Genomic DNA, 25,986 nt, shown 5'->3' on the forward strand with positions numbered 1-25,986 from the left:
ACCCACGCACACACGGGTCGGATGTGCAGACTCCGCACAGACAGTGACCCAAGCCGGAATCGAACCTGGGACCCTGGAGCTGTGAAGCAATTGTGCTAGCCACAATGCTACCGTGCTGCCCCTTATTTGAATTTGAGGAACAATTTAACTTTTTAAGTACTGCAGCTGATTTGAGAGCCAAAGAATTGTAATATGAGAAATATAACAGTACAATGACATCCAGATATTATACAGGGATGCTGTGAAATACATGACCATTAAATCCTTAACAGTTAAAGGCCTATGCCAAGCAGCTGGGCTGTGGAGACAGGTGATGTGTTATTTCAAACCTATCTTGTGTTCTTGTAGTTTCCACAATATGGAAACTGTTTTAGCCTTTTGAATGGTTGAGATCCAATGGGCTGAATCAATTTATGGCAGGATTCGTCATACCCAGGTTACTGTGGTACAGCACAATTACGAGATGTTTAACAATGGTTTGCTCTATTTCTGCCCCCTTCCCACCATCTGCCTTTTGTCAACTAATCCAGTTAAGTGAGAGCAGAGTGGAGAATAATTTGAGGGGAACACAGGATCAGCCTTTTATGTGTGCACTCTTTATTTTATTGCTTGGTCCTTGAACTGCATCCCTGATACATACCAGCAGTTGTACAGCTGCATTTGTCAACAATAATGACCCGCGATGACTTGTCGCACTATGCTGCTGTGCTTAAAGTGACATATTTGATGTGGGTGGAAATGTTCTATAATGTTGTTTGGTTAAATGTACCTATTTCTATGCAGAACCAATGCTGCTGAGTTATACGCAAGATAATTTTCCAGCATATTTGAACATTAACTTTAGGTCTGGGGGACAATTTACTGTGTTCTTTATTAATATAAATAAATATCACTATCATAAAGGTATGCTAGTAAAAATCTAAACCACTGCAAAATCTGCAGATACACAGCAGGTATGACAACATCTGAAAAAAAGCAGAAAGGTTAGTTTTGCGTGTACTGTTTAGCAAATTCTGGTGGATCTTTACTATATTTCCATCTTTTTTTTAAAATAAAAAGATTTAACTTCTCTATTCTGGGGGCAGGGTTTGTTTTGGAATTCATTAAAACAAATTATGTGTCATTAGATCATAGTTAAAATCTTTGATGTGGATTAATTATGGGTTAGTTTTGCGAGTTTGTCAGTAATGTTGACATTTGTTTCCATTTAAACCATGCTAGATAAAGTTCTGTCAGGTGGGTTCCTTCCCAGGTCTGTAATTCAACACATTTGAAACCGGCAATCAGCTGGGACTGTATTGAATTTTGAGTTTAACTTGAAAGTAGAATGTATTCATAAAAAGGTCATGAGCAAAACAGGTTATTTCTAAATCATTTGTATAATTGTACATTTCCTTTGTCAGTTCTTGTTCCAGCAGCTGGGAATGCTCGTTTCATTTGTGAAAATTCATATCCGACCCTATATGGATGACATATTTGCTTTGATAAAAGTGAGTATTGCAATTATTTTAACAGTTTGGGTGCACCCTCCCCTCCACCTTGATACTATTGATCTCCCCTTGATCCTTATTGACTTTGTTCTGAGATTGTGAGCTGATTATCTCTTTTTTTCGTTAATGTCTGGATCGCTTCGCTATTACCCATAATCCTTTGAACAATCAGTTTCTAACTGTTATATTCAAAGCAAACCATTTGGTGCTCCCCTGATTGCGCACCATTCTGGTCACCATGCTACCAGAAGGATATGGAGGCTTTGGAGAGGGTGAAGAGGAGATTTACCAGGATGTTGCCTGGTCTGGAGGGTGTTTGCTAGGCGGAGAGGCTGAATAGACTCGGACTGGTTTCATTAGAACGTCGGAGGTTGAGGGGCGACTGATAGAGGTCTACAAGATTATGACGGGCATGGATAGAGTGGATGGCAAGGCACTCTTTCCCAGGGTGGAGGGGTCAGTCACCAGGGGGCATAGGTTCAAGGTCCATGGGGCAAAGTTTAGAGGAGATGTGCGAGGCAGGTTTTTTTTACACAGCGGGTGGTGAGTGCCTAGAACACGCTTCCGGGGAGGTTGTGGAAGAAGATACATTAACAGTGTTCAAAAGGCATCTCAACAAATACAGGGATAGGATGGGTATAGAGGGATACGGTACCAGGAAGTGTTGAGGGTTTTCACCAATGGTGGTATCATGACCAGTACAGCCTCAGAAGGCCGAAGAGCCTGTTCCTGTGCTGCATTGTTCTTTGTTCATTTGTATTTTTTTTTAAAAGAATATATATAAATTTAGATTGCAGCAAAATGTGATTTTTTAAATGCTTCCAGGAATATTGGACGCTTAACAACCAAATGCAGAACACCATCATCCTGGTTATTGAGCAAATTGTTGTTGCTTTGGGCGGAGAGTTTAAACTTTACCTGCCACAGCTGATTCCTCACATGCTTCGTGTCTTCATGCATGACACCAGTTCTGGTCGCAGTGTCACAATCAAGGTGAGCCATTTGGAGTTTTGATAGCATTAGCTGCTGGAGCTGGTGTTTAGTCGTTGAAATACTCCCGAGCCAAAATATCCTATTCTCAGTCCCTTGCACATTTTTCTTTCATGCTTTGAACATCTTTAAAATTTATTAAGCTGTTGTAAAATTTATTAAGCTGTCTGCTTTTGTTCTGTGTACAAAGATGTGTTTGAAAGCTTAGTAGAGCTAAGAAAGCTGTCAGAAATTGGCACTGATGTTTTACAGCACATTCTCTAGTAATGACTGATTTTTTCAAGTGATGCAACATAAAGAGATGATGACTAACAAAATTAAATTGCAACACAGGGTTGGCAAACCACATACTAATTAGTAAAATCCATTTGTCACTTAGTTTTAAAACACCATTTGAATTAATTGACTGTTGACCATAAAGAAATTAGGTAAAAGGGTTGCAGTTAAAAATGAGTAATACCTCCATGATACGCACCCTACTCAATATCTCTGTGGCTCAACTGGTATTGATACATGTTCAGTCAGATTGGCTTTTCCAGTAAACACCATTTTTAAGTCATTGCCAGTTTCCAACCTAACGTATCTTTAAAAATGCACTTTCTTATAATTAGGAAAATACTTATTGTCACAATCCATTTTATCTTTTTAGTCTCTGGATTGGATGTATTTTATCACTCTATTGACAATAAGGAATTGAATGCCCTCTAAACTGCCTATGTCACCAGATTAGACATGTCCCTGCTCTATATGTCATCACTGGATGATCCTCTCACTATTGAAGTTAAGGGTTTGGGTGAATAGTAAAATGTATTTCTCAGTAGTATTCAGTGATGAGGGTAATTTATTAGTTAGTTTTAATTAGTAATGCAAAATAATTATATAGCCCTGTATAGTATTTTGTTTCTAAATGCAAAATGCTCCCGGCCAGTTGTGCTCCATTCCAGTTTAAGTACATCAGTCTTGCAGTTCAAGGCATAAATGTGCTCTTGTTATAAATTTCCCTTGTATACTTCTTTTTGCAGTTACTCAATGCAATACAGCTTTTTGGAGCAAACCTGGATGATTATCTGCATCTTTTGCTTCCTCCAATTGTCAAACTATTTGATGGACAGGAAGTGCCACTAGGACCTAGAAAGTAAGTTGTATGTTTTCAGTTTGGCATTTTATTATACTGTCATTAGTATCCATAAATTCATTCCTTCTTTAAAAGTAGTGCAAATTCCACAAAATGTTTCATAATACATAGATTTTAAGTGGATTGGTTCCTTTCAAACCTGATTCCAGCTTTGTAATACAAGTTGTCAATTCACATATTGAAAACTGCTGGTGTTGGGTTGGGTGTGTGTGTGTGTTGGGCGGAGGAAGAGTTGGGGGAGGGGTTATCCACTTTGCGCTATATGTAACAAAACCATTGATCTGTATTTTGATTCAAAGTAACATTAAGGCTAATAGTACTATAGTTAACTTATACTGTCCATTTTGGCCTGATTGCCCAAATCAAACATTGGAAGAAATGCACAACCTGTGGAGAAGTAGAGTATATGAACATAGTGAGACTTTTATGGAAAGCCTACAACGAGCAAAATAGTAGTCTCCATGTACATATAGTTACCGTAGTCAAGTATTCCCATGGCTAGAAGGAGGAAGGACAAAATGTTGATTGTGCATCTGCCTTATTTTCTGATATACAAGGGTTGCCCTGGAGACTCTGGATCGTCTGACAGAATCTCTGGACTTCACGGATTATGCCTCAAGGATTATTCATCCAATAGTGCGAACCCTTGATTGCACTCCAGAATTGCGTCAGACTGCAATGGACACACTTTCTTCATTGGTATTTCAACTTGGAAAAAAGGTGAAAACAAATTATAGGTGTGAATATTTATGCTGTAATTGCTTTAGCTCACAAAACCAAGTGTGTTCCTAAATTCTTGGGTGTTTAAATTCTGCTCTGAAACCTGTTACGAGTCCCTGGTTAAATGCAGACTTTTTACCTGTGTCTGGGATTTAAATCCAGCCCAGAATATTATGACAGAACTGTTTTCATTCTGGTATCTGTAAGGGCTTGGTGTATGAAGTTAGTTTGGGCAATCTCAACCCAGTTGCTAATGAGCATGGGCTAACAGCAAAAGACTGCCCTGAAATTGACAATTTGTTTAGAGAAATACCAGCATTGGGTGGAATTGGAGGGTCTGCTCTTTGATCCTGGGGATAAAGATTTTTGTTCTGTAGAGCACTTCATTTTCGGCTCTGTTAAGTTTGGTGCTTCTGTAATTCAGAGCACAGGAGATCTGGATCTCAGTTTGCTGCAGTTACAGGAATTAACCCAGTTTCGTTATTCTGATAACAAAAATGAAAAACCACAAACTCAACCTGAAAATCAAGACACTATCCAACTATGTTTAACCCGACACTGGTGCTTATTGCTCAATGCCTTGATGTTCTATTCTGTTGCAAGAAAGCCCCTTGCCTTAAAGAACGCAAATCCCAAAAAAGGAAAATATAATTATCAAGCAATTGGTTACTTAACTTGCCCACTGAAATTCTGGTTCACTATGTGCTTGTATGATCATAGTGCCAAAGATTAACAAAGCAGGCCAGTCTACCGGCTGAAACAAATAATTACAGTGGCAGAACATTTCAGGATACGATCTGCCAATCTGTGTAATTTCATTTTCTGTCTTTGGCTTATTAGTGTTGCCAAAATCTCATTTGCCTTTGAATTTCCCTATTTCAAGTTGAATATTTCAGGTGGGCTTGAGCTGAGAGTTGTCGATCATTATAATTTAGAAATATTTTAATTTGCACATAGTTGGAGGTGGAATAAGACTTAAGGTTAGGTTTATTTGGAAATGTTTTCCTCAATACCACCAGAATCTCCATTTTTATATGACCTAAGTATCTATAGAACAATAAATGGTAGGTTTAGATATAAATATTGTACGTTAGTAGGCAGGAAGGAGTGACTAAGTTTTAATCTACTCAGGCATTCAAACACTGTCCTAAACACGCCAGAGTATCTTGAATAGGTTATGAATGACACTGAACGCCCTCCCCCTCCCACATTAGAATTACAACCTTGAAATCATTCCATTTTATTACTGATTAGTGCAATGGAAATTGATTAAATGTTGCCAAAATTTAAAGCTGCTGATTTTGGCTGTGTTTCTGTATCTGGAAGGACTTGTGAGGTGTGTTTCCTTTCAATAGCTAACAACTTTCAGGATGACGGTAAATAAGAATGCTTTATACTCTTCTGACTAGTCATTCAAACGATAATTGGCAGAAGCTGTGCTTTGATACAGTCCATTGTGTGCTATGGTTTTCTGTGATAGACTGAGGGTTAAGAGTAGGGCTTTGAGGCATTCATAGAAAGGCACTAAATGTTGTGATGGCAGTCGTGTAGATTTACAAGGCAATAATGTGGTATGTGTTACAAAATAATTGTCTGATATAAACCCCACACAATGTGTTTGTATGCCTGTGCGCTTTTTAATGGTGCAGAAATTCAGCTTAATTTTGCCATCAGGTACAATTGGGACAGTTAAACCTCACAAAATGATACATATTTCACCAGTATTCATGATTTCCTTTAAAGGCCTGCTATGTTGGTGATTTTTATTTACTGTTTTATTTGTTTTAGTTTTTAAGGTTTTCTTTATCAGCACGACAATTTTTCTAATTCGGTGGGAAATTGCATATTTTCCTGAGTTTGGATATTCTGTTTGAGCACTGGATGCAATAACACAATGAGAACAATATTGGACTTAGTTATCTAGCATGAGTCAATTAGACACATTTTACACATTTGTGGATTGAAAGAAAATGTTTCAAATCCGGAGAAGGTCAAATGGTATATTTTTCAAGAACAGAAGCTATTTCAAAGTTTTAAGGATCGATTTTGCAAGTATAGTGGAACAGTGTGTCACTTCTACATAGTGATGTGCCATGGAATGGTAAATTGAAGGTTTGTGCCCATGGTTTCTCACACTGATGAGTTGATAATGTTATGAGGGATCTAGGCAACGCTCAGGAGGATGGAAAGAAAACCCTAAACAGTGCTTCTCCTACAACTTGGGACAAAACTAGTCGATGCCGAAGAGAATTTGGGTTCGTCTCCTTCAGGCAGATTAGCCAATGTTGATGTATCTACAAAGTTGGAGAGAGTTCATCATGTGATTATAATGAGATATTTACTAACTAGAGTGGTTAATTTATTAAGCTGAAAATTGTTAGAACATTTTACAGCACAGGAAAATTAGTCAACCTATTGAATCCATGTTGATATTGATCTTTTGACAAGGAAGGAGAAGGAATTCAAGAATTAGGTGGTTAGGTGGGTAGTAGGGTGAGGTGGCATTAGGGTCAAGTTGGGAGGATAGTGAGATGGGGGGTTGGGAGGGTAGTGGGATGGGATCGGGAGGCTAGTCTGATGGTTAGAAGGGTGATTGGAGTTAATCGGGTGGTCGGGTCTCATTTGCGGTTTAAGGGGGTGATTGGGTTGATTCAGGGGGGTGGTGGGTGGGGATCAGCTTGAGAGATAGGGACCAGTTGTGTAGTTACCCAAATGTTAGACCAGGTTTTAATCTGTCTAATATTCCCTGGGTAACTATCCCGATAAGTACACCGGAACTGTCCCAAGTCTCTGACTCTAACTCGGGGTTGGAGACATTTGTGGAGGGTCCTGGGGAGCAGAGGAACTTCCCATTGTTAAATTGAAACTTCCCGGCAGTTCCCATGTAGGTAACTACGCCTTCCACAGGACTTACGCAAAGTCCCAACACACAACACAGTGATGTGTCTGGTCTCCAGAGACCAGAAGATTTGGGCCGATATACCATAATGCGTTTGAGATTTTCCTGATGCAATTCTGCAAGTTAATTATGGAGCGCGATCCATTCCCCAACATTAATATTTTTTACCTTCCAAAAATGTGCATACATGGAAACAAAGAAGTAAGTTTCCTTTTGGTTTGCTGTATCTTTCTCCAGTTGTGTTTCAGGAGCAGCTGATGGGTTTATGCTGATGCTAGTGATACACAGAAAATAGCACACTAACATAGGGCATTACGTTAAAAATTCCACATATTGTTGATCAGGTTTGCATTTAGTGAGGTGAGTTCTTTCATTTTCTGCATGTCAACATGTGCGCAATTGAAATAGAGGGAAATTATGTGTGAAGCAGCCTGCAATGACTTCATCTGTCTATCTTAGACACATGTCATGAATCTGACTGAACATGTAATCATGGACTAGGTTCCATTGAAAACCCAGAGCAACAGTGGTGTGCATCTGGGTATAGACTGAGCCAAACACATGTTAGAGATTCACTAATTCATGGCCTTGGTTGGTTGATGTTGAACTCTAGAGATGAGCATGTTTTATGTTAAACTTATCAGTTTAAAATTCTTGTATGTTATTTTGCTAATCTGTAGGGAATCCATTAGAGGTTGTTTATTTTGGAATCTCGATTGCTTTGTTTGGCTACTAACGATTAAAAATAAAGTGCACTTGCACCCTCTAAGGGCTAATTGCAGGTTATGTTCTGAAGTCCCACTGCAAAGCTTTAGCAATATTCTAGGTTTATTTTCCACGCAGTTTTATTGGCGATATTGTATTTTGGTTGTAGTGTCAAACTGCGCCCTGTTTCCTGTTCCAGTGGATATTGCCATTTGAAGAAGATTAAGGGCATTTTCCAGTGCTCTGACCAAAATTCCTCCTTCAACCAATGTAACCCCAAAAAACTTAATTTTCATTGTTATCGGTGAGACCATGCAACATATAAAAATGTCTAACAGAACTTGTCTACTGTTACAATTGTGAGGTGTAAGGCTATGATGTTTTGGGACTGTATGCTTAAATCGAGGATAAGATGAAAATGAAATGAAAATGAAAATCGCTTATTGTCACGAGTAGGCTTCAATGAAGTTACTGTGAAAAGCCCCTAGGCGCCCCATTCCGGCGCCTGTTCGGGGAGGCTGGTACGGGAATCGAACCATGCTGCTGGCCTGCCTTGGTCTGCTTTAAAAGCCAGCGATTTAGCCCAGTGAGCTAAACCAGACTATCGTAACTGAATGGTTTGCTTGTTCGAGGTCAAAGACCTAGATTGTTTTACTGGGAAGATGGTGTAAGCTATTTATTATTATTGACTATTCTTCTCTGGCGAAGATGATTGTCGTCCATGAGACTGAAGGTGGTTGATATATCTGCAGACTTTATGACACATAGGTGATTTTCTTTTGTTATTGTAAGGAACCTCTTTTAAATCCTTGTTTGACCCTTGTTTCCCTTTTTATTTCCTGTCTTTCTGGCTACTTCAATATTGCAGATTTTGGTTTTAGACTGCAGACTTTGCTTTTAACCTGAGATAACCCTTGTCTAATGTACTGGCCCAGGACACCCCTTGATGCATTTTGATGGATTTGGCTAGCAGCCAATCAGCTCTTCTGAAATTTCGGGATTTATTTAATTTTTGATTTTGATTGGTCGAGTCCTTCGGAATGTTCTGGAAACACAGGCAAGCTCCATTTTGCAGAGTTTAAGTTTCAGTTCTGTGAAACCCTCAGGAAGAAACAGGAGCAGGTTTAAAACATTTTCTCTCTATGAGTTCTCAGCCTGATGATTTAAATGCTTCCAGCCAGGCCTGTGAGAGTGACTTCTGATTGAAATGCTAAAGCAGATCTCTCTCATCTGATGACTTGTGACAAAATACTTCCTTCTTCTGCACAACCTGGGAGTTGTTGGCAAGTTGTCATTTCTGTTCTAATCAGGCAACCGCGAAGCCAGAGAATTGAATTCTCTCCTGTCAGTTTCTTCCTGAAGGGTCAGGTTAAACTGCAGGAGAATCCAGTCCAGCGCTATGTGCTGGCAGAAGGGCCATTTGAAAATTCATTTAAAACTCTCATGTTGATAACTTCAGTTCGACTCAGTGAGGTTGGTAGTCCATCTGGTGGATGCAAGTTGGAATTGCACAGATCTGAGGGGAATCTTCTCTGTGAAATCCCAAGTCAGGGGAGGAGAAGGTAACTCCCCAGAGGAAGTCTTGCATTCTGAGTGTTCTAATTGAAGGTCGTATTGAAAGTTCTGAACCAATCAATGGTTTTCAATACTTTGTGTCCTGAGAAGATTGCCGCTGACCAAGACACAACCTCAGCAGCGAAGATACACATCTCAGTCCCAGTTTAATCCCTGTTATTTTGGGCCTTCCCTATCCCATCGTGTGTCTGTCTTGTGTTTGTCTGGGTGAAAGGTGGGCTGGGGTTAGGTGAATAATTAGATTAGATTATGGGCAGCATGGTAGCACAGTGGTTAGCACGGTTGCTTCACAGCACCAGGGTCTCAGGTTTGATTCCCAGCTTGGGTCACTGTCTGTGTGGAGTCTGCACGTTCTCCCTGTGCCTGCGTGGATTTCCTCCCACAGTCCAAAGATGTGCAGGTTAGGTGGCATGGTCATGCTAAATTGCCCTTAGTGTCCAAAAAAGGTTAGGTGGGGCCATTGGGTTACGGGGATAGGGTAGAGGTGTGGGAATTAAGTGGGGTGCTCTTTCCAAGAGCCAGTGCAGACTCGATGGGCCGAATGGCCTCCTTCTGAACTGTAAATTCTTTGTATTAGCAGACCATTGTTGTATTATCACCATTACACATTTATCTCTTCTCCTGTTGTAAATAAACAGTTGTTTAAATGTTTTACTTGCAAATCTGGTGCCTGTAAGTCATTGGAGCAGACAAGGGTCAAACATCTCAGGAAAATATACGAATCATTGGTTAATTCTCTTGTGTTGGGATTCCGGGGCCTGTGGGACTGGAATTGACTGTGCACTAGCCCAGGGTGTCATAACATGATGTAGGATGTCTGGTCGTGTATAACCAGTTCAGGTCATGACAAGTTCTTTTTGCCATTCTTGCTTTTCCTCTTTATTTTTTTATCATTGATTCTCAAAATGCTGGGATCTTTTCCACAGACTCTGCTGCCATCTGGTTTGGTCCAAGGTAAAGGTTTCACAGGAGTATATGTCAATGTTGCATTTGTTTCATGTTGGCATTCAGCACAAACATAAATGCTTTACCTCTCCCCTGACTAAGCTGCACCAAGAAGAACTGCTTTGGGATCCTGGTATCTTGACCTCTGAAGTATATGTCCAATTCAAAAAAATTGATGGCTGATGATCATATTCTCGGTATTTGTGGTTCCTGCATGTGAGAGGACACTGATGTTGGTGTGTCTGTCCTCCTACTTAACATGTGAGATGTTCTGAAGGTAGCATTGATGATATGACTCCAGTGGTTTGATGTGCCATTGTCCATTTTTCAGCCCCATACAATAAGGAAGGAGTCACAAGTGTTAGACCATGACCTTGGTTTCAGTTTTGGTGTCGCGATCTTCAAACATCTCTTCCTCGGGTGACCAAAGGCTGCACCAGCACATTTCAGGCGATGCTGGATTACTTCGGCAATGTCAGCCTTCTATGAAGATAACTTCCAAGGTATTGGAAGTGTTTTGCATTTTCCAGGCACTCATCATGAATCCTAATCAATGGAGCTGGGGCATTTGCATTCGGAGGACTTTTGGCCTTCTGAATGTTGAGTGTAAGTCTCATCTTCTTGTATGCCTCAGAAAATGCGTCAATGATTCTCTGGCATCATCAGGGTATTGGAGCTCAAAGATTGAGGTCAGGGTGGTCTTAATTTTTAATCATAGTTGTGTCTGAGATTAAGTAGTTCACCATCCATTGAATAAATAAGCTGCACATCAGGGAGCTTGTCTCCCGTCAGACGGAGCAGCAAGGAAGATTTTTTTAAATGTTGGGACAAAGCTGCAATCTTGTATTGCTCCTCTCTTAACCACAAATCCATTGTTAAGGATCACTGCTTGCATATCATCATGAAGCAAGTGAAGGATGATGATGAATTTTGGAGGGTATCCATCTTTCAGAATTTTCCAGAGTGTCTCATGATTTACAGAATCAAAAGCATTTGTACAGTCAAAGAACACCATGTAGCGAGGTTAATGTTGTTCACAACATTTTACTTGTCGTTCACTAACTGTAAAGATCATGTTGACCATGCCTCTTGATGGCCTCAGCCTGCAGGGGAGTAGTTTTTCAAGTGTAATATGTTGATTCAGGAGGGTTCTTGCAATGATCTTTCCTGCAATGGAAAGCAGAGACATGCCTCTGTAATTCATACTGGTTAGATTTGTCCCCCTTTTGCAGATTGTCACAATCATGGTGGCCTGGAGATCATTTGAAACTCTACCTTCAGTCCAGATCTCGAGGTTAAGGGGATGGAGCTGTAACATTAGTTCCTACCTTCTGCGCTTAAAGATTTCAGTGGGATTTCCATCAAATATTACTGTGTTATACTTCATTTGGATGATGGTTGTCATCACCTCCATAGGTGCTGCTGGAGCTCTGAGCCTGTCTCTCTCAGGGTGTGCAAACACTTGTGCCAACAATTGATTCTTGATTGAAAAGGTCTTTATAATCCTCCATCTAACTGATGTTGAAAGCGTTCCTTTCCTTGATTAGATGTCTCCCATCCTCCGGCCCCAGAGAAGTTGGTCCTTGTGTACTTAGCCCATAAATGGTCTTTGTGGCAGCGAAGGAGTCATGGATATTACTTATGTCAGCAAGATATTCAATTTCCTTGCCTGCCCGCCATATGTTTGTTACGTTGCTGGTGCACCTTTGTAACTCGGCCTTTACTTGTTGGCAAGTTTACCTTGAGTTTGGGTCATTCGCCAGGTGCAAAAAGTCTTGCACTTGCACTCGGTTAGTTCATTGATAGCCTGATCATTTTTGTCCTGATGTTTCCTGACAGAAAATCCAAATGTTTTTTTGCAGGTTTAATGATATTGGACTTAAGGACACCCCCAGCTCTTGTGGCACTCTTCTCCTGTTCATGATTGAACATAGAACATACAGTGCAGAAGGAGGCCATTTGGCCCATCGGGTCTGCATCGACCCACTTAAACCCTCTCTTCCACCCTATCCCCGTAACCCAATAACCCCATCTAACCATTTTGGTCACCAGGGCAATTTATCATGGCAAATCCACCTAACCTGTACATCTTTGGACTGTGGGAGGAAACCGGAGCACCCGGAAGAAACCCACGCAGACACGGGGAGAACGTGCAGACTCCGCACAGACAGTGACCCAGCAGGGAATCGAACCTGGGACCTGGCGCTGTGAAGCCACAGTGCTATCCACTTGTGCTACCGTGCTGCCCTAGTTTGAAATTTTTTTCCCTAAGCTTTATTGGAATCAGTCTCTTTTGATTGGATTGTTCAGAGCTTAAACATTGATCTTTCGTGGACATCTTTTCTGTTGTACCCCATTGTTTGGGAGCTAATTTGATGGACATAATTAAATGAATGAGAGAGAGATTGGCCCAATAGTCATCAGCCCCTATCATTGCTCTCTTGGTGCGGACCTCTTTGCATTCTGAGCATGGGAAATGATTTAATCGATCAGGTGCCAGTCCTGGGACTATGGATGTTGCCATGATTTTTTGAACTTGTTCTTCTGATGGTGATAAACCCATCTTCTACGCATTTGGCAAGAAGAATGCCATTGGAATTGACATTTCCAACATCTTCCCTATCAATAGTTCCATTCCAGACACTTGGATTTCATTCAGTTCTGGCGTTCAGATTACTGAGAGGAATAACCTGTACTCCTTTGGAAGCCAGAAGAGAGCTTTGTCAAATTTTGCATCAATTCATTGTTGCCATCCAGAATTGGGGCATATGCATTGACCATGGTGGTGAATTGGCTCCTTGCCAGTTTGAGACAAAGAGTCATGAGGCACTTCTCTATTCCAAGAGATGAAGCCGGTTAATGAGTTCTCATGAAGCCTGTTAATGAATTAATTATTGATGCCAAATCTAACTCCGTTCTTCTTCTAATGTTCCTTTCCAAGGTCCCTTGAGCTTCCCCTCTTCAGCTCACCAGGTCTCACTGATCAGCTATGTCAATGTCATATCACCAGAGGTCTCCGGCACTCTGGGTGTTAACTGGAGGGTGTGCCCTTGAGGGATAGAAACTGGAAATATGGAAACGTTCAGCAGGTCTGGCATCATCTGTGAAGAGAGAAGCAGTGCTAATGTTTTGAATCTGTATGAATCATCTTCAGAGCCAGTATCCATGAGGGTCTTGGTTTCAATCTCAAACTTTACTACTTGTGTCTGTTACGTGTTTCTACTGCAGTAGATAGATAATAAAGGATGAGCTGGATGTATATTAAAGAGGGCTGCTCACTTCCAGTTTCAGCTGCTGAAAGGCACCTTGCCTTGTCCGAAGTGCTGTACGACCATTTTGTTACTGCCGCCTCTGAGCTAGATCATGACTAGAAGCATCCATACAATACAATACTGCTCCTGTTGCCTTTGCTGGTCGGCGATGGATTTGGGAGATGTCCTCAGAAAAATAGCTGCCTGTGCACAGGTCTCAACAGAACTTAACCTTGACCCAATGGCAAGGAAACCAAGATGATTGAAGGTTTCATTCTGCTGCAGTCTTCATCCACCAGAATAGCTATTGAGATATTCCATATGGTGCATCTTCCTCTGCCTCTTGTGCCATTGTGGACTTGTGCCAGAGTCCTATCTGCTGAGTATTTTGTTATCATTGGTTCTCAAAATGATGATACAAAGCCCACGTGATGCAGAGGAAACCATTTTTGAGATTAGATGACAGGCCTCTCTATAAATCAATGAATATGGGTTATGTGGTCAGCAGAGAGGAGGTTGCTTGGCTTTGCAAACTACCACAGCCAGATGTGGAACAGATATGCTCTCAGGTTGCTGAGAGGCATTCTTGGGGATTCTTCTTGACGTGGCCAGAGGTGAAGAATCAGCAAGACGGGCTTTACTGTTGGTAGTGAATTTAGGAAACTTACCAAAGATTAAGGAAAGCGCCTAGTGATAGCCATTCAAAGTTACTACTTGAGTTAACAAGAGTACATTGGAAGTTGGGTCTCAATCAGATATACCGTTTTGGATATTATTGGAGGGGATGGTCTCTCAGGAAAAAGCAGCAACAGCCAAATCCACAGCACAATGGGTGGCTCTGCTGCTCCGATGGGTGGGTGAAAAACAATTCGCAGGGCTATAGTGATAGGGGATTCAATCGTTAGGTGCACCGAATGATGCCTCTGTAGCCGCAAACATGAATCGAGGATGGTATGTTGCCTCCCTGGTGCCAGGGTCTGGGATGTCACAGAGCGGCTGCAGGGCATTCTGGGGAGGGAACGTGAACAGCCAGTGGTCGTGGTACATATTGGTACCAACGACATAGGTAAACTAAAGGATGAGAACCTGCAAGTAGAGTACAGGAAGTTAGGAGATAATTTAAAATGCAGGACCTCCAACGTAGTAATTTCAGTATTATCCCAGTTTCACGTGCCAGAGTGAGCAGGAATAGCATGTTCTATCAGATGAATGCGTGGCTAGAGAGACACTGGGACCTGTTCTGGGGTAGGTGGGACCAGTACAAACTGGACAGGTTGCACCCAGGCAGAGCTGGGACCAGTTCCTAGAAGGGGCTTTTGCTAGTTCTGTTGGGGAGTATTTAAACTAGTGTGGCAGGGGGGTGAGATCCCAGGAATAGGATCAGATAGGTCAAACACAGATCAGGAAAATGGAGGTAGAACTTTAGCTAGTGATGCAGAAGATGTAATGAGAGACTTGGAATTACAGGAGAAGCAAAGTTTTAAGTGTCCAGTAAGGCAAAATTATGAGGTTAAACTTTATACTTCAATGCCAGGAGTATTACAAACAAAGTAGACGGGTTAATAGCACAAGTAGAGACATGGCAGCAGTATGTCATTGCTATTATGGAAACCTAGCTAAAGGAGGGGCAGAATTGGCAGCTCAAGATCCCTGGATGCAGTCTTTTCAGGCAGGACAGAGCGGGAGATAAAAAGGAGGGAGAGTAGGACTAATGATTAAGGAATCAATTACAGTTGTGAGAGGGGATGATATACTAAATGGGTCAACAATGGGTCACACTACTATAGACCCCCAAATTGTGAAAGGGGACAGAAGAGCAAATATGTAGGCAGATTTCTGCCTGTAAGAACAAGAACCCAATTAGTGACACACCCAATGAGAGGAGATGCAATTCTAGATCCAATCTTGGCGAACAATGAAGAGCAAGTGGGTGAAGTGATAGTTGGTGACCATATCCAGCATAGTGATCACAGTTTAGTTAAATTCAGTATTACCATGGAAAAGGACAGAGATAAAACAGGAGTAAAAATTTTGAATTGGGTTAACTGGCCAGCAATGCTAGAGGATAAATCTGTGGAAAACCAGTAGGAAGCACTAAAAGGTTCTAAATGTACAAAGTAGTCATGTTCCCTCCAAAAATAAGAGTGGTGTTGACAAATCTAGCCCCCCCCCCCACCCCCGCTCCCTCTCTCTCTCTCTCTCTCTCCCCTCCTCCTCCTCTTCTCCCCCCCCCCCCCCCCCCCCCCCCCGGTTGTCTAGAGGAATACAGGGGAAGATCAAACAGAAAAAGAAAGTGTACGGTAGGCATAAAGAACTAAACACTGCAGATAGCCTAGACGAGTATAGAAATGCTGGGACGAAGAAAATAAGGAAATCGATGAGAGGACATGAAAAAGAATTATCAAGTAAAGTTAAAGAAAACCCTAAGATGGTTAAGGTCCCTCATGGTAGACTAGTACAAAAGGTGAAGTCACACGGGATCAGGGGTGAACTGGCAAGGTGGATACAGAACTGGCTAGGCCATAGAAGGCAGAGGGTAGCAATGGAGGGATGCTTTTCTAATTGGAGGGCTGTGACCAGTGGTGTTCCACAGGGATCAGTGCTGGGACCTTTGCTCTTTGTAGTATATATAAATGATTTGGAGGAAAATGTAACTGGTCTGATTAGTAAGTTTGCAGACGACACAAAGGTTGGTGGAATTGCGGATAGCGATGAGGACTGTCTGAGGATACAGCAGGATTTAGATTGTCTGGAGACTTGGGCGGAGAGATGGCAGATGGAGTTTAACCTGGACAAATGTGAGGTAATGCATTTTGGAAGGGCTAATGCAGGTAGGGAATATACAGTGAATGGTAGAACCCTCAAGAGTATTGAAAGTCAAAGAGATCTAGGAGTACAGGTCCACAGATCACTGAAAGGGGCTACACAGGTGGAGAAGGTAGTCAAGAAGGCATACGGCATGCTTGCCTTCATTGGCCGGGGCATTGAGTATAAGAATTGGCAAGTCATGTTGCAGCTGTATAGAACCTTAGTTAGGCCACACTTGGAGTATAGTGTTCAATTCTGGTCGCCACACTACCAGAAGGATGTGGAGGCTTTAGAGAGGGTGCAGAAGAGATTTACCAGAATGTTGCCTGGTATGGAGGGCATAAGCTATGAGGAGCGATTGAATAAACTCGGTTTGTTCTCACTGGAACGAGGGAGGTTGAGGGGCGACCTGATAGAGGTATACAAAATTATGAGGGGCATAGACAGAGTGGATAGTCAGAGGCTTTTCCCCAGGGTAGAGGGGTCAATTACTAGGGGGCATAGGTTTAAGGTGAGAGGGGCAAAGTTTAGAGTAGATGTACGAGGCAAGTTTTTTACGCAGAGGGTAGTGGGTGCCTGGAACTCACTACCGGAGGAGGTAGTGGAGGCAGGGACGATAGGGACATTTAAGGGGCATCTTGACAAATATATGAATAGGATGGGAATAGAAGGATACGGACCCAGGAAGTGTAGAAGATTGTAGTTTAGTCGGGCAGTATGGTCGGCACGGGCTTGGAGGGCCGAAGGGCCTGTTCCTGTGCTGTACATTTCTTTGTTCTTTGTTCTTTGTTTTATCAATATATTAATGGTAAAAGGTTAGTTAAGGAAAAAGTGGGATCTATCAGAGCTGAAGAGGGGAACTTGTGTGTAGATGGAGAGGCTGTGGGAAGGGTTTGAAATTAATATTTTGTCTCTGTATTTACAAAGGAAATGGATGATGCAGATATAGTAGTCCAGGCGAAACACTGAGACACACTGGATGGGATAATCATAAAGAGAGAGGAACTACTTGAAAGATTGAAATCCTTGAAAGTTGATAAGTCGCCAGGACCAGATGGATTGTTTCCGAGGCTATTGAAGGAGGTCAGGAAGGCAATAGCAGCTGCTCTTGAGGATGATTTTCCAATCCTCATTAGCCACAGGGGAGGCACCGGAGGACTGGAGAAATGCAAACGTGGTACCATTGTTTCAAAAGGGATTGAAGAAAATGCCGAACAAGTACAGGCCAGTTAGTCTTGAGTCAGTGGTGGGCAAATTAGTAGAATCAATCCTGAGAGATGGGTTAACTTTCACATAGCAAGGCATGGACTTGTCAGGGATAGTCGGCATGGATTTGTTAAAGGAGGGTCTTGCCTCACAAATTTGATCGAATTCTTTGAGCAAGTGACAAGAAGGGTTGATGAAGGTAGTGTAGTGGATGTGGTGTACATGGATTTTAGCAAGGCGTTTGACAAAGTCCAACATGGCAGATTAGTCAAGAAAGTGGAAGCCCATGGGATGCAGGATAATGTGGCAAACTGGATAAAAAGTTGGCTTAGTAACAGGAAACAAAGGGTAATGGTCGATGGCTGCCCTTGCGATTGGAAAGTTGTTTCAAGTAGTGTTCCACAGGGCTCGGTATTGGGATCCTTACTGTTTGTGTTATTTTTAACCATTTGGACGTGAACGTAGAGAGTATGATTGGGAAATTTGCAGATGACACAAAGGTTGGCCGAGTGGTGGACAGTGTAGAGGATAGCTATAACCTTCAAAGCGATATAGATGAATAGGTGGAGTGTCTGATAAAGTTGCAAATGGAATTTAACACCGAGAAGTGTGAGGTCATGTGTTTAGGGAGGTCAAACAGTTGTAGGGAGTACACAAAGAGGGGTAGATGAAGTGAGAGATCTTGGTGTACAGGCACACATGTCCCTAAAGGCAGCAGTTCAAGTAGTCAACGTTGTTAAGAAAACACATGGAGTGCCCCCCATCATTGGCAGAGGTATGGAATATAAAAGTAAGGATATAATGTTTGAAATGTATAAAACACTGGCGAGGCCATCACTGGAATATTGCATGCAGTTCTGGTCGCCACATTACAGGACGGATGTTATTACTCTGTAGAGGGTGCAGAGGAGGTTTATAAGAATGTTGCCAGGGCAAGAAAAATGGGGCTAGGAAGGGAGATTGGATGGGTTGGGGTTATTTTCCTTGGAACGAAGAAGGCTGAGGGGTTACTTAATTGAGGTGTAGAAAATTATGAGGGGAAGAGATGGGGTGGACAGGATAAAATTGTTTCCCTTGTTGGAGAATTCTAGAATCAGAGGACGTAGATTCAAGATAAGTGGATGTAGAGGGGACATGAGGAGAAATGATTTTACGCAGAGGGTAGTGGGAGTTTGGAATTCGCTGCCCGTGTTGGTGGTGGAGGCGAAGGCCCTAAAGTCTTACCTGGATCTGCACCTTAAGTGCCCTAAACTACTTAAGGTGCGATTAGAAAGGGCATCTGGGAGTCTTCATGCCGACATGGACAAGATGAGCCGAATGGCCTCCTTCTGTGCTGTAACTTTTCTATAATTCAATGATTCTTTCTGTGGAACCATGATGTGCTACAAGGATTGTTATTCTGTGAAGAGTTCTTTGTGTGATGAGTATACAAGGGGAGCATTCTTGTCTAGTTTAAAGTAAAAGTTGCCTACAAATAGAAATTAGTGTGTCGTCAATAATGCTTTTAGTCATTTGTTACAGTAAAAATTTTAAAAGGTGAAATCTTGTGTCATCCTTGCAGTTATTTCCTAGAAGTTTCAATTAGTTTTTAAACATTATCAATCTCTACTGGGATTGTAACACAACAAAATGATAATGCCTGCACTTTAAAATAATTCATTGTATGAGAGATACTCTGGGACCTTTCTGTGAGATATGATGAAACACACAAGTCTTTTTCCTTGACACTGCAGAAACCATTTTATTTTTGGAAAAGCTGCCGACATCAATTGTGCTTAATTGGTTTAAATGATGCATAAAGCTACAATCTATCATTCAACAAGAATCTTTGAACACTTAAGGTGCTTTCTCCTTTTGTCTGTTACTTTACCTTGCATGTTTTGGGTTGTACAGACATTGGACAGCATTACTTTACAGGCACGTGTCTCTGGAAACATAGTTGAGGCCAGGATGCTGGATTTATTTAAAACCGGGATATCTGCTCTAATGGGAAGATATTAGAGTTAATATTTCAATCCAAAATCAAGGTCTTCTTTTCCAAAAAGTTGAGCTCTATTTACTTTTGTATTCCTCTGTAATATATAGAAAAAAAGAAGAAACTTGTGTTTATATAGCAGCTTTAATAACTGCAAGACATCCCAAACAGCTTCAGAGCTGATGAACCTTTGAAGTGTACTCAATGTTCTCCTGTAGGCAAATGTAACCACCAAGTTGCATGCAATAATCAGATTGATGTTGGATGAGGGATGAAGGTCGGCTATGATACTGGGAGGACTCCCTGCCCTTTCTTTGGAAAAAGTGCAAAGAGATCTTTTGCATCCAAACAGGCAGACAAGGTATTGTTTAACATATAGGTGGCATGGTAGCACAGTGGTTAGCATTTTTGCTTCGCTGCTCCAGGGTTCGATTCCCAGCATTGGGTCACTGTCTGTGTGGAGTCTGCACGTCCTCCCTGTGTCTGTATGGGCTTTCTCCGGGTTTCTTCCCACAGTCCAAAGATGTGCAGGTTAGGTGGATTGGCCATGCTAAATTGCCCTCTGTGCAGAAAGATTAGGTGGGATTGCTGGGTTACGGGAATATGGCGGAGGTGTGGTCTTCAGTAGAGTGCACTTTCCAAGGGCCGGTGCAGACTTGATGGGCCGAATGGCCAAGCCTGCACTGTAAATTCTATGAAATAACATCTCATCTGGAAAAGGAGACCTCTGGCTGTCCAGCATTTTGTCAGTTCTGCATTGAAGTGTCAGTCTAGGTTGTGCTCAAGTTTTAAGTGGGGCTTGGACTCAAGAACTTCTAACTTTGAAACAAGACCATTGGCACTCAGCCAAGACTGACACGGTAGAATCTTTTTCTACATTATCTAAAATGCTATTTTGTTACAGCAGTGCTCCCTAGTAAAACATTTCATTGCTATATTTTGCGCAAAAGTTGATAACTATTGTGATTGATTGCACCTATATTAAAATAAATTGAAGTAGCTGTTCATTGATTCTAATGGCACTATCTGATCTATTTTTCAGTATCAAATATTTATTCCTATGGTGAACAAGGTGATGATGCGCCACAGGATAAATCACCAGCGATACGATGTGTTAATATGTCGCATTGTAAAGGTCAGTGTAACGTTAATGTTTATTTTTAAATTAGCGAGTGCAAAGACTATTTTGTTTACAGTGTTACACAATTTCCCTCATTTTGCCTTTGTTTCTGTTTCTTTTAAAATGTGCATTATTCAATCTCTGCTTCATTATCCTGGTGATTCTAAAGTCTGCACATGGATCAATTAATATCCTGTAGTATAATATCCTGTAGTATTATATGGCATTACCCAAGTTTTCCGTTCATCATGAGTGATGATGTGATATGTTTTATATGGGTGTACAGATAACACTTTAAAAAGTGCATTTTCCTTTTAGTGTCAAATAGTAATGGTGGAAGTGTTTCCTCATTTACCATCTCTAAAAAATATTCTAAAGCAATTATGATTTTATCATGAACAGCAAGCAGGCCAAATTCACCTCCTTCACCCAGATAGTATTTTACAGTGATTGCCTACAGAAAAGGCAACTTCTTATTGAGGCAACGTATCTGTGATTCCTGCTCCATGGTAACTGTTAGATTCTTCAAGTGTGTGCAGGTACATATTGACTGGAAAGCTGTGACAACCGGCAGAGGATTTTACTAATGACTGCTATAAGTTTTATTGTGTAGCATAGTAGTCTCAATTTTGTTATTGGTAAATATAGGAAAACCTGAATGCTGTATATTGCTGGCCACCATAAAACTATTTTATTAATTTATCTCCATGTTGGAGCTAGTGCATGTGATTCTAAACTTATAAATAAATGTAGGTTTTTGAATGCATTCTAGGCTCATATCTATCATAATTTGAGCAAAAAAATTGTCAACATGATCTGGTCCATTAAATTTAAAGCAGGAATATATCGCAGATGCCCCATCTGGCTTCGCACAATTCATCAAGTATGAACCTTGGTAGTTTGTTACATGACTGATGTTCAAAGTCAGACCAAGATTGATAATATGGCTAATTGGGAGAGAAGTGCCAACAGCTTTGTCACTGGGAAATTAATTTGATAACTTTAATTCAGTAGTTTGAAAGCCTTTTGACCACCTACACTCGCATGTAAGGGATATGACTTACGACTGCCCACTTGTCTAGAGGTTGCAGCTGTAGTAAAAGCAGAAAGCACAAGAAACCCAGTCTAGGTTTTACAAATGACTCTTTTAAACTGAGCTTCCACTCTATCTTTAGCAGCGAATCCAGTCCGCGATTTACGCCAATCCCTTTAGGATTTCTTTGTCTTGATTGCCGTACAAACTGTTCGCACTTGTTTTAACTCTCAATTCCTAGACTGTATTAAAATAACATCAAAACATTCCATTTACCTCTGGAGTCTGCTGTCCCACTTTAAATCTAGTTACTGCAATTGTCTCTCTAACTCAGAACATTTTGTTCAATCTTCCTTGAATTTTTCTGAACAATATCTTAGTCTCTGTTCTCTTAACTTTCGTCGTCCTAAGAAATTCTTTCTGCCCAATTCCCTGGTATCTTGTTCCTTAGGAAGGTTGTATCCTTGCAATTCACTTGTCCTGTCCAGCTTCTCCTGGTCGAGTTGAAAGCTGTTCACTCTCCAGTGTCACGTCTCCAACTGCAATCAAATTAGCTAAACTAAAACGTTTCTGGGGCAGTACGGTGTTGCAGTAGTTAGCACTGCTGCCTCATGGCACTGAGGTCCAAGGTTTGATCCTGGGTCACTGTCCGTGTGGAGTTTGCACATTCTCCCCATGTTTGCATGGGTTTCGCCCCCACATAAATGTGCAGGTTAGGTGGATTGGCCACGCTAAATTGTCCCTTAATTGGAAAAAATTAATTGGATACTCTAATTTTATTTCATAAAAACGAAAACGCTTCTCTATCATGCAAGGCCGCAGTTGCTAAGCAATCACTGTTGGTTTATTTACTCTTCACACCATAGTCCTCTCTAAGCATAATAGAATCACAGTTGGAATTGGAGCCAACCTCCACACATACAGAAACGTTGTACAGCGTGAATCTAACTATAGATTTTACCCTTTCAGGCACAGAAACATTAAATTAAACCCACTTAAAATCATACCTTATTTCTAATGTTTACCAATACAAATATAAATCCCTTAAAACTACCTTTGTTTTCGTAACACCGACCCTTGACCACTGGTTGACTGCAGTGCTCATCTCTTGATCAAACTCTTCTTTCTATGATGTACGCTTTAGGGTCTTCTTACAAGCTTCTATTTTATGCACTTTTTCCCAACTTTCTCTGTGCCATATTAGGTAAAACTCATTTTCTGGCCATTTGATTTGTCAGTAATGACCTACTTATTCTGCCAATGTTACACCTTGAGCTGGCATGTATTTCAAGACCCACATGACCATATAATTCATGTCCCTGTTGTTTGCAGAAGACTGCCAAAGAAAGTTTGTAGGGCTTTCAGTCCCACAATTCCTTGATACTGTTAACTCTAAGCAGCTCGTGACTTTTGTCTTTCATAGCTCTTAGACTAAATAGGTCACATCATTGCTGAGGCTCCATGGTCACTTACCCAACAATGGCAGGTTAAGGTCTGTTTCTGCAGCACTTTGTCAGATAGGGTGTATTTACCGTCATTTACTGGACAAAGGGTTGGAAGTTTCTCTGAGGCTATCCACAGTTTAAAGCGTTTATGATAAAGTTTTACCTTTATTGAATTAACCATCTTGCATTGGTTCTTGGTATTTCATATCACTTGCAAAAAAACAGCTAATATTCAACTGAGCTTATCCACCATGTCTTGCAGTTATGTCACATATAGAAAACAGTTTTTACAGATATACTTAAAGATATGATAATTAAGTTATAACAGTACTATAATTACAAACCGAAAGTCTAATCCTATGGATCCAAATGAAAATAGTCATGTAGAGGCAGAGGACATGACAAAAGTATTAAAGAAGTACTTTGCATCTGCCTTCACAAAGAAAATGTATGATGCAATGGTTACATTAAAAGAGCGGAGGAAGCTATGGATAAGATAATAGAGAAGAAAATTGCTGAAAATTAAAAAGTTATCTGTCTGGATGGAATACATCCTCAGTTACTGAAAGAAGCAACGGTACAAATAGGCATTGGTCACAATCTTACAATCCTCATTGAGAACAGGAGTAGAACCAGAAGACTGGAGAGTTACTAATGTTATATCGCTATTTAGAAAGGGGAAAGGGATAAACCAGGATGCTAGTCAGCATGACTTTGGTGGTGGGGAAGTTATTGGAAACCATTATCAGTGACAAAATAAATTTTCACTTGAAAAGGCATGAGTTAATTAAGGTGAGCCAACGTGGATTTGTTAAACATAAATTGTGTCTGACAAGCGGCACGGTGGCGCAGTGCTACCTCACAGTGCCGAGGACCCGGATTCGATCCCGGTCCTGGGTCACTGTCCATGTGGAGTTTGCACATTTTCCCCGTGTCTGCGTGGGTCTCACCCCCACAACGCAAAGGTGTGCAGGATAGGTGGATTGGCCACACTAAATTTCCCCTTAATTGGAAAAATAAATTGTCTGACTACCTTGACCAAATTCTTTGCCGAACCTTCTCCATTATCTCGATGCTGTGCAGTATTTTGTATAAAATGTTGTTTAGAAGGACTTTCAGAAGGTGTTTACTAAAATTCTGCACAGGAGGAGATATAGTGACCGGTTCAGTGACAGGAAGCAAAAGATGGTGATGGATAGATGATTTTCAGATAGGGAGCTGGCTTAGTGTTATTCCAGGTTCGTTATGTTTCCAGTACTCTTCAATGTTTTATAAATGACCTAGATTTTGGTGTCGGGAGCTACAGGCATCAAATGACATGGGCAAGATGGTGAAATGGACAGATGTATGGAGGATAGAGTTCAATGTGGAGATGTGCGAAGAGATGTACTTGGGAAAATTAATCTGAAAAGGCAGTACACCATGTGTGGCGTGATTTTGAAAAGTATAGATGAGCAAAGAGAACTTAAGTCCTTAAAAGTAGCAGGACAAGATGCCAAGGTGGTTATAAAAGTTTTTGGATTACCTGGGTTAATAAGTAGAGGAGTAGAACATAAAAACAGAGATCATGCTAGACCGGTATTAATGACTTGGTATGTATTCGACATTTAAATTTCAAAACGCACACATTTCAGGAAAGATATAATGGCATCAGAAAGGATACTGAGCAGGTGTACCAGGATGTTGCCATGGATGAGGGTCTTCAGTTATGAGGAGAGATTGAAAAGGTTAGGACAGCTCTCCTTGGAACAGAGAAGATTAAGAGGTGATCTAATAGTGGTTTTCAATGTGATATGTTTTGATATTGTGACTAGGAAAAATATATTTATTTTGGGTGAGTATGTCAATAACTAGATATCATGAATACACAATCATTGGGAAAAGATGCAGAGAGTGGAAGAGGAGAAATTGTTTTCACCCAGAGTTGGCAGGATTTGCAATGCTCTGCCCAAAAAAGTAGTGGAAGCTGATTCCAAAGAAAATTTTCAAAGTGAAATGGACAGATACTTAAAAATGAGGAACTAACTATGGACAAAAAGTGGGGCTGAGAGACAGTTTTGATGATTTGGGGATGCAGTGTTAAGAATTTTGCTGGTGAAGCTTGGATGCTATTGCCACTGGAATGAAAATTATTCAAAATTTGTTTGAATGTTCACAACAGGGTTACACCTTGGCTGAGGAAGAGGAAGATCCTATCATTTTTCAACACCGGACTTCCCGAGGCAATCAGGGAGACACACTATCTAGTGGACCAGTGGAGACTGGTCCTATGAAGAAATTGCATGTCAGCACTACCAACTTACAAAAGGTTTGTTCATACTTAAGAATGAATTGATAAAAATATAAAATGTGTTTATTCAATTTTGTGTAAAAATATGAATTTAACAACCAACAGTCGAAACTGCTTTTTATTCCTGTGGGTCATGGGAATATTTATAATGAGCATGTCTACTATGTCTGGTAGAAATATAATTTTTTTTCTTTAAAAGTTTGATATATTGGCATTTGGTTATTTTAGTTTATAAACAATTTGAAAATGAAAGTCTGAGGTATTCCTGTTGTGGAGTCATTACTTGAATTCAAGCTAAGAAACTTTTTTTGACTTGGAAGGATAATTAGAATAACGATGTGTAACTTGAAATGATCTATTCTGTTTTTAATTGAATTGTTTTGTGAATTGGATAGTTAT

At 40.9% G+C, this 25,986-nt stretch overlaps 1 protein-coding gene across 4 annotated transcripts in view; it reads left to right on the top strand.

Moving 5' to 3' along the window:
- The window catches only part of mtor (mechanistic target of rapamycin kinase), a 436,061-nt gene that overhangs the window by 102,508 nt on the left and 307,567 nt on the right, over positions 1-25,986 (top strand). For all 4 annotated transcript variants that reach the window (XM_072478465.1, XM_072478464.1, XM_072478466.1 and 1 more), the window contains 6 exons: positions 1,404-1,490; positions 2,316-2,483; positions 3,503-3,615; positions 4,173-4,335; positions 20,742-20,834; positions 25,459-25,605. In XM_072478465.1, coding sequence (XP_072334566.1) covers positions 1,404-1,490; positions 2,316-2,483; positions 3,503-3,615; positions 4,173-4,335; positions 20,742-20,834; positions 25,459-25,605 — 771 coding nt within the window. The remainder of the gene's footprint in view (positions 1-1,403; positions 1,491-2,315; positions 2,484-3,502; positions 3,616-4,172; positions 4,336-20,741; positions 20,835-25,458; positions 25,606-25,986) is intronic.

The sequence above is a fragment of the Scyliorhinus torazame genome, chromosome 16 (genome assembly GCF_047496885.1).
Source record: "Scyliorhinus torazame isolate Kashiwa2021f chromosome 16, sScyTor2.1, whole genome shotgun sequence".
Classification (NCBI taxonomy): Eukaryota; Metazoa; Chordata; class Chondrichthyes; order Carcharhiniformes; family Scyliorhinidae; genus Scyliorhinus; species Scyliorhinus torazame.